General features: G+C 41.4%; 1 protein-coding gene across 1 annotated transcript in view; it reads left to right on the top strand.

Annotated features, from left to right (window-relative positions):
- LOC104033102 (carbohydrate sulfotransferase 9) overlaps positions 1-12,052 on the top strand; it is an 88,262-nt gene extending 76,210 nt beyond the window's left edge. The window contains exon 3 of the mRNA XM_075706097.1: positions 10,955-12,052. Within this exon, the coding sequence (XP_075562212.1) occupies positions 10,955-12,052 (1,098 nt within the window). The remainder of the gene's footprint in view (positions 1-10,954) is intronic.
- The last annotated feature ends 576 nt before the right edge of the window (positions 12,053-12,628 follow it).

The following is a 12,628-nucleotide window of genomic DNA, read 5'->3' as shown; positions in this document are numbered from 1 at the left end:
AATTATTATCTTTCCTTGTTTTGCAGACATGGAAAAATGAAGTGTGAAGGTCAAGGGACTTACTCAAAGTTACAAAACCAAACACTGTGGTTCTGGCCGGTGCGCCTACCCTTAACCATAGCGCCGTTCTTTCTCATTATTCCTCTGCTTCAAGGAGGGATGGTGCTTAAACTAGTTAGGGTTTGGATGGCACACTGATCATCTGTGGCACTGCTTGCAGGTTAATGCATACCAAGTGGATAGCTACAGAATAAACTAGGGTATTTTCTTTTACCTATGATAAACATGAGTTAGCCCCCTTCAGTGAAAATAGGGTATGCTACCTTTCAGTCAGTGTGAGGAGGGAGTGTGCAGTGGATAATCTCCTTTGTAAATTTACAGTGTATTTTGTCCCACAGTAATTTATGAATGCAATCAATTCTCAACTATTAACATTTTTTGTAAAATTGCACACATGAATTTGTTTAAAAGTGTATGAATGTAGGCAAACACAGATATGAGATATTTGCCAACCTAGAGTGCATTATACATTTCTATTTTTTATTTACCAATAAAGTCATCTAATTTGAATTAAATTGTGATTTGATTTGATTTAATTGTGATTGAGGGGAAAATGCTTTGAGACCTCTAGAGATCTTGCTGTCTCTTCCAAAGCAATTTGGGGGAAATTGAATTCTTCATGCCTGAATATACATTAATATTCTTCAGCTGAACCTAGTTCCATTTGTAACTTTTCTTACTATTTCTAAAAGAGCAAGATGTCTCGTTTATGCTGGAAGATAAGTGTGTTTACCTGCAGACAAGATAGAAATGCATTCTGTTTACCAGAAAAAAATCCCTGTAGATCTTACCAGAGCTACTAATGTGAGAAATATTGCCACATATGCAGAAGCACAGCATTACATTACAGGTTTCTCAAAGGGGATGGTGGGTTTTGTGGGGCAGGAGTACAGTTGTTTATCATCTTCATTTTTACATTTTGCTGGTTGTAAATGCCCTGGGTGCCCTAGGGAGACCTGTCCAGTCATGCTGCCAGGCCACCTCCCTCTCAGTCCTCCTGCAGTAACATTTGAAGCCGGGAACAATTTCAGCCAGCTCCGATACAGTTATAAGATAAGATCTCAGAGCTGTGAAGGGTGGTGGCTGGTCAGAGGGGAAATTTTGTCCTCGCTGGGGAAAAGGCAGTGGCTGCTATCCCAGCTCCATATCCATTTCAGGAGAGGGCAGAGGGCTGGCCAGCAAGCACGAATGCAAGTGGTGAGCCACTGTGTTGCCCACTGCTGCCAGTTGGGTACAGGCAGGAACTGGAATTGCTGGCCAGGGAGAGATGGGATGGGGAAATGTGATTGAAACTCCTCCAAAACTAGGCTACCACTTGTGTTGCCACTTCTAAGAACATCTTGTTGAACAGCTTGTCTGTAGCTTGACATTTGCAGCTGAAGTAATTCCTTTAAAGTAATTGAGGAAAGGATTTGGTACCCAACACAAAACCTTTGGGCTTAGAATCACATTGTTTCCCCATATAACACATGCTCTTTGCCTTGTTTTTATTCCAAATATCTTATGGGCACCCAAGCTCCACATTTAGCTACTCAGAACAAACATCTAAGCAACATTTAAGTAGCTATACCTTCATTGTAGTTCAGGGGGGGCAGGTTTGGAAGGAAACCAAAGTGCCTAAATTCAACTGAAATCCAAATCTGTGACAACATCTGCTCATGCATCACCTCCCAGAGGAGGCAGCTGAGCCTCATAGGTTTGTTGCTCTGTGGGTACAGGTGTGCCCTCCTGTTGGCAGGACAGATCCAACCCAGGCATTTATCTCAGTGTGGTGGAAACCCAGAAATGGCCATTTCGCTGGGAAAGCTCACACCTGCCAGACTGGACCACATAAGGTACAGGTATGCCAGGCAGTCTTCTTAACATGGTGTTGGGATATCTGTGAAAACTAAGTCAGTCATTCCCTAAAATAGGGAAGTCCATGTTCATTTTCTTCCTCTGCCCAAGCAGATTCAAGCCTACAACTTCTGCTACCTGTAAGATCCGTGTTATATATCCCTCCTGTATATAAAAGTGAACTAGAGAGAAAGAGAGGCTCATCCGATGTCTGGAGGTTACAGTGCTCCCTGGAAGACGGGAGCCAGGGTTTCAGTCCAAGCATGCAGCGTTAGTTAACCTCCAGTGTTAATGACCAGCAGTTAGATCTCCCTCCCTGGAAATATATCTACTCATGCAGATGGGGCAATGGGGACTGTGTGCCCCCTGTGCAGGGTGCGTGTTGATGAGCAAGTGCCAAGACATGGTCCCTAATACTTCTGGATAAAAAGATGTTGGTGTCTAGCCTCAGGCATCAGTCCTCATCTTTAAAGAGGAAAATAGATGTTGTTTAAAATAGGAAATGTGGTCAAAAATGCCTGCCTGGCTTGAGTTGTGAATGTGCAAGAGGCGTTGCTTATTTTCTTCTTCATAAAATGACTGTGTATATGAATTACTATGTATTTGGAAGCAATGATTTTGAGAATTGCATTTGTCAACAGAGGGAACTGTTTAGGTTATTTGACTTGCTTCTGTACTTTAAGTTAAGAAAAAGTAGTCAGGTTAACATTATTTAATGAACTCAAATAAGAGACCAATATGTAATATACAGAGATTACCTGAAAGTGCCATCTTCAGTTTTAAACTCCCTGTGTATATATATATAGTAAACCTACCAGTCAGTGGAACCCGAGAGTCTTTTTCTAATACTATTTTATAAAATGAGTATTGTGCGCTTAGTTTGAATCCATTTTGAATTTCAGGTTGTTTAAGCTGCTTTGCTATGATATTGTTCTGTACAGAAATAAGAGTGAGGGCTGATGAAGATTTCTGGCCACTGACTGCAGTGGCTGACTTAGGTTTTATTAATAGAGTACACACAGAGGAGGAGGACTGAGCTCAGAATTAAATGCTGTTTGAACATACTGGTTTACCTGTGCCCAAAACAAGTGTGACTGCATAGGAAGGAAGTTGGGCTAAATATGGCCAAGTATTAAGTGGGCCATGATCTGAAAGTTGCCTCTTATTAACAGTGCATCTTAGCTACACATCTGGAGACAAGCACTCCGTGCAAACTGGATGTAGGCTCTGTCCAAACACAGGCTGTCTGGGCTGCCATGGCTCTGTGCTTATTTACAAGTCTGTAAGTTATACTGCAAAGAACCAGCCCCATGAAACTGTTTTCAGAAAGCTAGAGAAACAGCATCAGCACTGCACTATCCAGAAGCCAATTTATCATTACTATTGATTGACCTTGACAATGATTTCTTTATTAGTAATAAGGGGGGGGGGGGGAGGGGGGGGGTGCTTGTTTTTGTTTTCAATAGTTGGTTGCAGTTGTCTTGGTGGATCTTTAATCTGTCACACTAAGTTACATGTTACTTAGTTTCTGATAATAACAGCATGTTTATTGGTACTTTTTCTATTAACTGTGCCTTGATCTTTCTTACCCTTCCCGTTCTGAGCATGTTTGGGAGAAACCAAATGTCTTGACTGTAAGGGCAGAAACAGGAGGGAGTTAATTCCAGACTTGAACAAGAATTGGCAAGTAAAATTAGAGATTAATTTCCTTCATCCAAGTTGCTAACCATATGAATCAGCTTGTGGAAGTGGCTCATGCAGACTGTCTTGCCTCATTAGCATGGGTGACCGTGCTTTCTGTAGGTGAAGGCAGGGGGCCAGGAGAGGAGGGGAGCCCTGTGCAAAGCTAGGAGTCGTGTATCTGTGAGGGTCTCAGGCAAAGACAAATGGGTTCCTCCTGTCCCCTTATTAAATGGGGACAGGACTACTACTGTAATCCTGATAATGTTACTGTTTATCTTACCCCATTGGGCCTCTCCACTTTCCCCATTGCCTGTGGGCCTGGGTTGTTCTCCTCCAAAACCAGCTCTGGACTGGTGCTCTCCTTTCAAATTTTTCCACACCAGCTCATTCACCGACACTGGGCCACGCTGCACTAAAAAGAAAAAATCTCTTTCCCTCTGCCCTTTCTTTCTTCACTCACTTTGTCTGTGCCCTTGCCATAACTCCAAGTCACCCTGCAGTGAGATGCCAAACTTTCTGCTAACAGATTCAAGGGGCAATAGTTACTGATTCACAAAGCTGTGTTTTGAAAAGCAGTATTTAAAATTACTGGTATCTGCTAATTAAAATTTACCTGCAGTATTTTTTTTTCTTACTATGATCAGTTATTCTTATTTGTGTCTGGCTCAGTGTTCACAAGTACCTCCCTTGAACCTAATTGTATTTCAGCTACAAACTATAAAGTTTGCCTTTTAGTCTCTGCAGGAAGCTCTGAGCACCTTCTATACTCATTTCTTTTTTCTTTTTTTTTTCCCAAACTCTAGTAATTGCAGAGATGCTTGGTACAAGTACATGTGTTTTAGGGATACATATCTCGTAGGAAAATGTGGTCTGTTATAGTAAGGTTTTGCCTGTCAGGACTGATGGCTCCACAGACAAGATATTCCTAGATCTTAATCCAGAGGAAAGGTAAGCTTGCTGCTATTTTGTGGGTTCTTGAGAACTTTAGGGGCAGAAAGAACTATGAAAGTTCAAAACACAGTTGTTTCGTTCTTCCTTTTCAATAATGGAATTGTGTATGAGCCACAAGGTATCTCTGACAGAAGTGCCTCTGCTAAACTGGCAGCATTCACAAGGAATACATATGTCAGCCTGGCTTGTAAGGAATCGAGTAGTGGTGATTTGCCCTGAATAAATTAGATAAGCCAAAAATTCATGACTCCACTGAGAGGTGAGGGGTTAGTGGTGCCTATCTCTGGAGTAGCTGTTTTAAGCACAAGTGATGAATCAAGAGGATTATCTCCACTGCAGAGAAGGTGAAGCACCTCATCAGCAAATATTTCCTGTCACTTGTGGCCAGCCTGGATAGTCTCTCCATTGGGAGCTCCTGTAGGGATTTGTTTAGCTCACCAACATTACACTACACAGCTGCTATGGTATGAGAAAGTTGTGAGCATATTTACATGTTAGCTCAGGTAGCATAGTAGTAGAGGAGTCTGGCCATTCTGAATGATGCTTTCCAGATAGTCTTCTAGCACAAGAAAGGATAATTCCTCCTTTTTGCAGGCTTAAGAAAACTTACACATACATGTGTAAGTATAGTTCTACACATTTTTACAGCTAAAGTGAGGTAGTAATAGCTCCAGGCTTCACTGGCTTGCTGAAGATAGGAGTCATGCAAACTTTTCCTCATATTTCAACTACATATCAATTCTCAGCCATCTGCCACAATCATGAAACTCTGCTGAAGAAATCCTTCTAACTGTGCCCAGTTATGTGAAAAACTTGATATGTTAAGCAAATAAGGTTTAGGTTGAAGCTATATATTACCTTTTCAAAGACTCACACGTATCTACAACCCAAGTAAGAGGATGTGTGATTTATGGCCCTCCAGTATTCAAGCTGCCTTCATCTAAATACCTAAATTAAGAGACTGATCTCCATGTGCTCCCTGATCAATATAGAATCAGAGAGTGAGTCAGAAAAGGAACCTTGTCTCAGAAGAGCCTTTCTCTGTGTCGTGGGTTAACCCCAGCCAGCAAGTAAGCACCATGCAGCCGCTCGCTCACTCCCCCTGCCCTGTTCTCTCTGTTGTCTACAGAGAGATCCTAGGTAAACAAGTAAGGTCTTGAAATTATATGGTCATTATAATACAATCCTCATATGAGAAGTGATGTAAATAAATACATTTATACATTGAAATAAAGTATCTAGTGCTCTCAGTTCATGCTGAACTTTGGCACTGCTGAATATGCCTAGTACCAAAGGGCTGGGATGTAAGCAAAGATACAATGTACTCCAAGCATGTATTTCAAACTCCTGTCATTTCATCATTGGGGGGTCTTTGCTGCTGCTTGTGGGTAAGTTTCTGTGAGTACGTACTGCAGAACCCCTGCCTGGGTTGATTAGAAAACACAAATGTTTTGTCCTTCTAAATAATTGTTTTTCTTAAGTTTCATCTGAAAAAAGAATATTTCAACCTGTTCTTGTCTTAAGGAATGACGTTTTTATCATCTTTGAATATCCATGTGTTCGCAGAGCACCCATCTTAACTATTTAGTATAATAGTGCTGAGAGGGTCCTCAGGGCACTCAAACCTGCAACAGTCAAGTGCAAACCACAGTAAAAGGTAGAGCACAGTAGGGTCCGAGGTGATTCATGCAGTTGCTCCTAAGAAGCACCTCAGAGGACTATTTCAGGAAGCATGTTTTAGGACAGAAGACATATTAGCTAGATGTTGAGAACTAAACCATACACTACTAATACTTACAATGTAGTTATTTGGCAGCACAGAAAAGCACAATAAAAAAGAATATTTCTTTTCTCCCCTGTTCTTTGTCCTACATTTTCTGTTGGGCTCACTTAATTTTATTATTCTTGTTAGTAAAAATTAAGATCCAGCAATAAAGCATTTAGGAAACACAGCACTGTCTGCTCTGCAAGCCATTAAATCTTTGTAAATCAGCCCTGGAATATCATCCTTTCCAATACATCATTATCTTGTTGCATGGCAGGTTTCTCTCATTGCAAACTGTCTAGATGAGATCCCACCCGTGCCTTGTAAAACCACCACAAAGCATAATTGGATGAGTCTTAACCATTCCTGGCAGTAGTCAATCTCTTCTACCCCAGTGGCTTGTGAAGGTATTAAAGGAAAGGACAGGTTCAATGTGTGTAACAGAAGGTATTGGCTACTTATTTTTACAGTGAGGAGAAATACTTTTGTGGATTGGGAGGAGCAGGGAATTTCCAGTAATAAAAATGTCCAAAAAAATCCATGAACCCATTAATGATTCAAAAATGCCTTTTGCTTCAGCAGCTTCACTGAGTTGCCTGCCAGTAGCCAAACACCTCACACTGTTATATTCCTTTTTTCCTTGTATTTCAACTAATTTTTAAACCCATCTTCAGTTCCTGCCTAGCTAAGGAGAGACAGAGATGATGTGCATACTCTTCTAAGTTGGACTCATGGCCATTTCTTAACTTCCTTTCAAATGTGTTAATGCAAACAGAGAACAAGGCACCCTGCATAATTACTGGCAAGGGTGCAACACTTCATGGGATTTTAACTCTCAGATGAAGTGTACACAACCAGCTGCAGAGGTTGTCAGCATGTCTCAAGGACACCCTTGCATCTGTCCAAGGTGGTGGTGGAGTTCATCTCCCATGCCAGGCAGCTGGTTCCCAAACTTAGCAGCTCTTTGGAAATCCATGAATGGCCATCCCTGTACTTGGACACTTGGCTCAAACAGTTTGGTAAGGACTGTTTACCTGGGAAGATCTGAATCCACTTAGTGACTCATCTGGGTTACCTACATGCTGCCTGTTGTTGGTGTATGTTCAGGTGTTTTCCAAAATAACGGTGCTCAGCAGCTTGTGAGGTGGACTGTTAGGAACGTAGATATAATGGACAAGGTTTTTTTAAAAAATGTTTATTGCTTTTGCAAGCTGCTTCTTTTCCTGTTCCTGCTGTGAAAAAAAATCAACATAACATGGAAATGTTCAGATCTTTAAAGTGTCATAAAATGGGCATTGAAAAGTCACTGGCATCAAGAGGAAGCCAAAGAATGCACCTCACTTTGTGTAAGCCTAGTATCATAAAACATTAAAATCCTCTTAGAGTATCTGTCTTTCAGCTCTGTCATGCACATCAAAGTGGTAGCAGCTAAATATGCCAGACTGTCAGGTATTTTTTTTTAAGAAATATGGCACTGTCTATTCAACAATTTCTGTTAGTTTCCCAAGAAAACTTCCTAGTTAAACATTTCTCATCAAAAGTAAAGCTTGATTCATCCCTTCATTCATCTAACCCTTACTAGCTACTAACCTAGTTACTCAGGCAAGTGTATAGGAAGGTTTGATCTCTTTTTTTTTTTTCAAGTTGGAAAACTTCCATGGCAATGTAACAGCCATTTATGCCTTTGAAAATTATCACCATCCATTTCTGTTCTTAGAGGAAGTTACAGCCAGCATTTACTGCAAGCACACTACCCCTCATGGAGCTTATAATAACATTTATTAGCCAATACTGTTATATTCACTACGGGATATGTGTTTCAATGAGAAGGGGAAGTGGAAAGGGGAAGCAACTAATAGTATTTTACATATTTAGATAATTTTTTTGTCCTCAGAACTTCCCATGTCATTGTTTTTCCCCTAGGTCTCTTTTGTTTTTTTTCCTTTTGTTTGGGGCTTTTTTTCCTGATAGGTTTTTCCTTCTTTTGCCTCATCTTGCTTGGAGGGAGCCCCTTTCAAGTGACTCCCACTGTGCATATGTTGTTCCTTCAGGGTGTTACCTGAGATTTCTCTGAATAGTTCTGCCCATCCTTCTCTGAAGTCTTTCATCCCATGAAAAATCCTTCAGTAGTGGTTCCTACAGCTGCATTCACAGTTTCTGAGACTGAAATGCAATCTTCGTCTGGTATCTCCTTGGGTTATCCCCCGAGGTTGGTCCTGGATCCCAGGCAGACTGTCTGAAATGGAACAAAATCAAGACCATACATATTTCAGTCTGTCCTTTTCCCTCCTGGCCTGGTGGAACTGAGGCATCTTCCACTAGCTCAGGATGGCAGGCTGAATTCAGAAGGCTGAACTTTCCTCTAGAGTGTAGGGCTCATTTTAGTGGCTTTAGTTTGAAATTCAGATGGTTTAAGTGTCTTTGCACTGAAATATCTCTTGAAATAGACTGCTAAATTCGGATTACATACCATAGGAAGCCTGCTGCCCTCTCTTGAATTTTCTCTGCATTGGGGAACAGTCAGATATCACCAGAGACTGTCTTCTAAATTATAAAATTCCCCAGAGCCACACCAATGAGTTCACGATCTTTGGTTACTTCAGCATTGTAGTGTAACTTTATTCCTACTTCTGTTGAGCCTGGTATTGTGTGGTTGATTTCTGTGTATCCCGTATTTTTCATTTTCACCTTTTTAAGTTCCAGGTTTTCCTTTTAAGGTCAAAGTGTTTAATTTATTTGTAAGTCTGTGGTTCTGCAGTAGCACTTGTAAGTCACCATTCACCATGATGCTGAAATTCCCATTAGGCTCATAGTCATCCCCTGGTTTACTACTAGTACTACCTTCTGTTATTGCACACTAACTATGCTCCTGAATTCTTTCTGTCCCAGGGCAGAAGGGATAAATCTCTATGTGTTTCATTTGCGTTAAAGAATGAAATATTAGACAACAGAATTAAAAAAACAAATTATCTTAGAAAAACTGACCATGTCAAACTGAAAGAATTCAAGTATCCTTTTGCAGCTCTAAAAACACCTCTCACAATTGTACAGGTCCTGCATGGCTCTGTTCTTTTATTTGCTTTCACCAATACAAAAATCATTTTACTCAATGCAGTGAAAACAAAGACCTGATCATCAGTAGTTTGCAGCAATACAGAATAGCCTGATCCCCCGGTTTTGTTTTTGTCATTGGAAATTATTACACTGCAAGATATGCTAACTTTTCTTGGAACTGCTTGTTTTTCCATACAGTTTATTTCAAACTGGAATTCAAATTGTGTTCCATGCATTACCATTTCTTACATTGTTCCTCTGAACTTTTAACAGCCTTATTTGAGTCGGCCTATGAACTTTCCCATCCCCCAAATCCACACTTATAGTCTACCAGTCCACAAATCAACTTTCCAGTAAATGTTTAATCAGTTTATGGCAGAGGAATCTTTTTATGTAGGTTTCCAAAAAAGTTAGGCTTATGAAAGCAGTCCAGCAGTCTGTGCATGTGTGTCTGTCTAACCATTTGGCTATCTGGTATTTGCAACAGGATGTTTAAAAACCTGTTGACCAGCATCCCCCCTCTCCAGAAGTGTAATGAAAATAGGCAGCTGTATAGATGTCCCAATGCAGCAGGCTTGCCTACTGACAGGGCAAAAAAATCTACAAGCCTTAGTAGACACACAAGACTCCACTCGGGAATGAGAGAGCAGAAATATTCAAACTGCAAGAAACTCTTCAGTCAATTTGCATGACACAAGACCCTGAAGAATTTGATGGCAAAATACGGATCCAAGCTTTGCAGTTCTGCAGCTTGTAGATTGCACGGTGGCTGGGGACATGAAAAGAGATGTTTGGGAGGAAAGTCTCATCTTTTCACATTCTTTGCAGGGTCACTAGTTGATGTTTAGTTAGTTGATGTCATTAATGTTGATGTTTAAATAAGTCAGATGGAATAGGCTCTAAAGGCACCTATTTTGCCTTATCAGCTGTGAAAGCAGCTAGCTCAGGTGCAGGCATCCGTGTTGCAGACACCTGTATGTGCATGCAGTCCAATGCCTCTACCTATAGGGGGACAGGAATAGGACCTTTTTGGAGGGAGGATTTCATCTGTCACTACAACCTGCTCAAACCTACTGATGTCAGCTATTTAGGAGCCCTAGGTTGGTCCCCTGCCAGCAGTGCTGCCCTTGCAGCCACTGGGGGACAAGGCCTGCTCCAAGTCACAGCGGTGGAAGCAGATGCAGCAGCTGCTAGCGTGCCTGCGCCAGTGTGCTCCGGAGAGCTGTTAGCGGCCATGCAACTCAACCAGTGCTGGCACAGGGGAAAATGTGTTCGGTAGAGAAAAGCACCTGGCCACCCGTACCAGGACTGTCAGCCTCCCTGTGTGAACCTCTTCTGATTTCTTAAAAGGTGTGGCTTAAGCTATTTTTTTTTGTAGGAAGACATACTGTGTGCTAACAGGTAAGCTTCAGAAGCATGTATTTCAGTAATTAGCCCAGCTTGTTGCTAAATTAGATTTATCGATCAAGTGGTTTACGAGACTTTGTAGTATTAAATGTGGCTTGGTCGCAAGTGTGCACTGCCATCCTTGCTGCTGTTGCAATGTGAATATGCTAGGCTGGGCTGTCGCTGCATTGTAACCTCTGCTCCTTTCCATGTTTGCAGGACTTCACACTCCCTCCTTCGGGGATGCCGAGGAGAGCAGTGTGGAGCAGGAGTGCTCCTCCTGGCCTCAGAAAGCACGAGATGGCCATCTCAGGTGGCAGGCACTGGCAGGGCAAGGCTGACCCTTTCAGTGTGGTGGCTGCCTCCTTGGTGAGCCAACTGTCTGACCAGAAGAAGAGGGTTGAGTCACCTCTCATCTGGTTCAGAGGGGTGTATTTGCCTCCTGCACCGCACCCTTTAAACAAGACGTTAGTCAAGGGTGGCAAGTGGAAGGACGTGGATAGCACCCAGGAAAAGCGCAGGTCCTTCCTGCATGACTTCTGTAAGAAATACAACAGCAGAAAGAAGCTGCGAACCCACCTCGTGCACCTGGTATCAAGAATTTATGTGGAGGACAGGCACAAGGTCCTGTACTGCGAAGTGCCAAAAGCAGGCTGCTCTAATTGGAAAAGGGTCCTCATGGTGCTTAATGGACTCGCCACTTCAGCACACAACATTTCCCATGACGATGTGCACTATGGAAAGCATCTAAGGAAACTGGACAGTTATGACCTAAAAGGGATATACACACGCTTGAACACATACACCAAGACTATATTTGTACGTGATCCTATGGAAAGACTGGTATCTGCCTTCAGGGATAAGTTCGAACATCCGAACAGCTATTACCATCCAGTATTTGGGAAGGCAATAATTAAGAAGTATAGACATAACGCCAATGAAGAAGCATTGAAAACAGGATCAGGAGTTAAGTTCAAGGAGTTTATCCAATATTTGTTAGATCCTCATCGCCCAGTAGGAATGGACATTCATTGGGAGCAAGTCAGTAAGCTCTGCTATCCCTGCCTCATCAACTATGATTTTATAGGAAAGTTTGAAACCCTGGAAGACGATGCCAATTACTTTTTGCAGCTGGTAGGTGCTCCAGCCGAGCTGAAGTTTCCTAAATTCAAAGACAGACATTCCTCTGATGAGAGAACAAGTGCAGAAGTAGTGAGGCAATACTTAAAGAAATTGTCTAAGGAGGAGAGACAGCTGACCTACGACTTCTATTACTTGGATTACTTAATGTTCAATTATACATCACCAGCTGTATAGCACCAGAATAGCTTCAGGCTTCTATTAGATATTTACCATTTTGGGATTCAAAACAACTACTTTGATATGAGCTCTGAAAGGAAACAAAGTTACTGCTAAGTGGAGTTGTCTTGACTTAGTGGGGATTTTATAAGCTCGAGTGACATCAATTGACATTAAATTATAGGAGAATGCACAAAAAAAGACCTGTAAACAGCATAAATTGCACTAAAATGAGTGAAAAAGCTGCTTTTACCATTATGGATTATATTGTGGAAGCAGTAGCGCAGCCAGCTGTTGCATTAGCTTACCTAATGTTCTTTTAATGGTTTAAGAAAAAAAGCATTCAGAGTAGGATGATTCTTTGTTTTTGGTGTGTCTGCTTTAGAAATTGTTTTTGAAACTATTTTTGAATGTATTTTTTACTTTCTGTCACTTATTAATAAAGAAGCATTGGCTAATTTTCTAAAATGTTTGCAGCATTCTCAGTTGCAAGGCTTGGTTGTTTGATTACCATTAGACTGTAACTGGTTTTAGACCTGATTGTTTTTTATTGAAGGATGCTTTTGAATACAAATGCATAAACCTACAAATAAC

This window comes from Pelecanus crispus, chromosome 2, assembly GCF_030463565.1.
Source record: "Pelecanus crispus isolate bPelCri1 chromosome 2, bPelCri1.pri, whole genome shotgun sequence".
Classification (NCBI taxonomy): Eukaryota; Metazoa; Chordata; class Aves; order Pelecaniformes; family Pelecanidae; genus Pelecanus; species Pelecanus crispus.
Note: the sequence above shows the minus strand (reverse complement) of the source record. Positions and strands in the feature narration are given on the sequence as shown.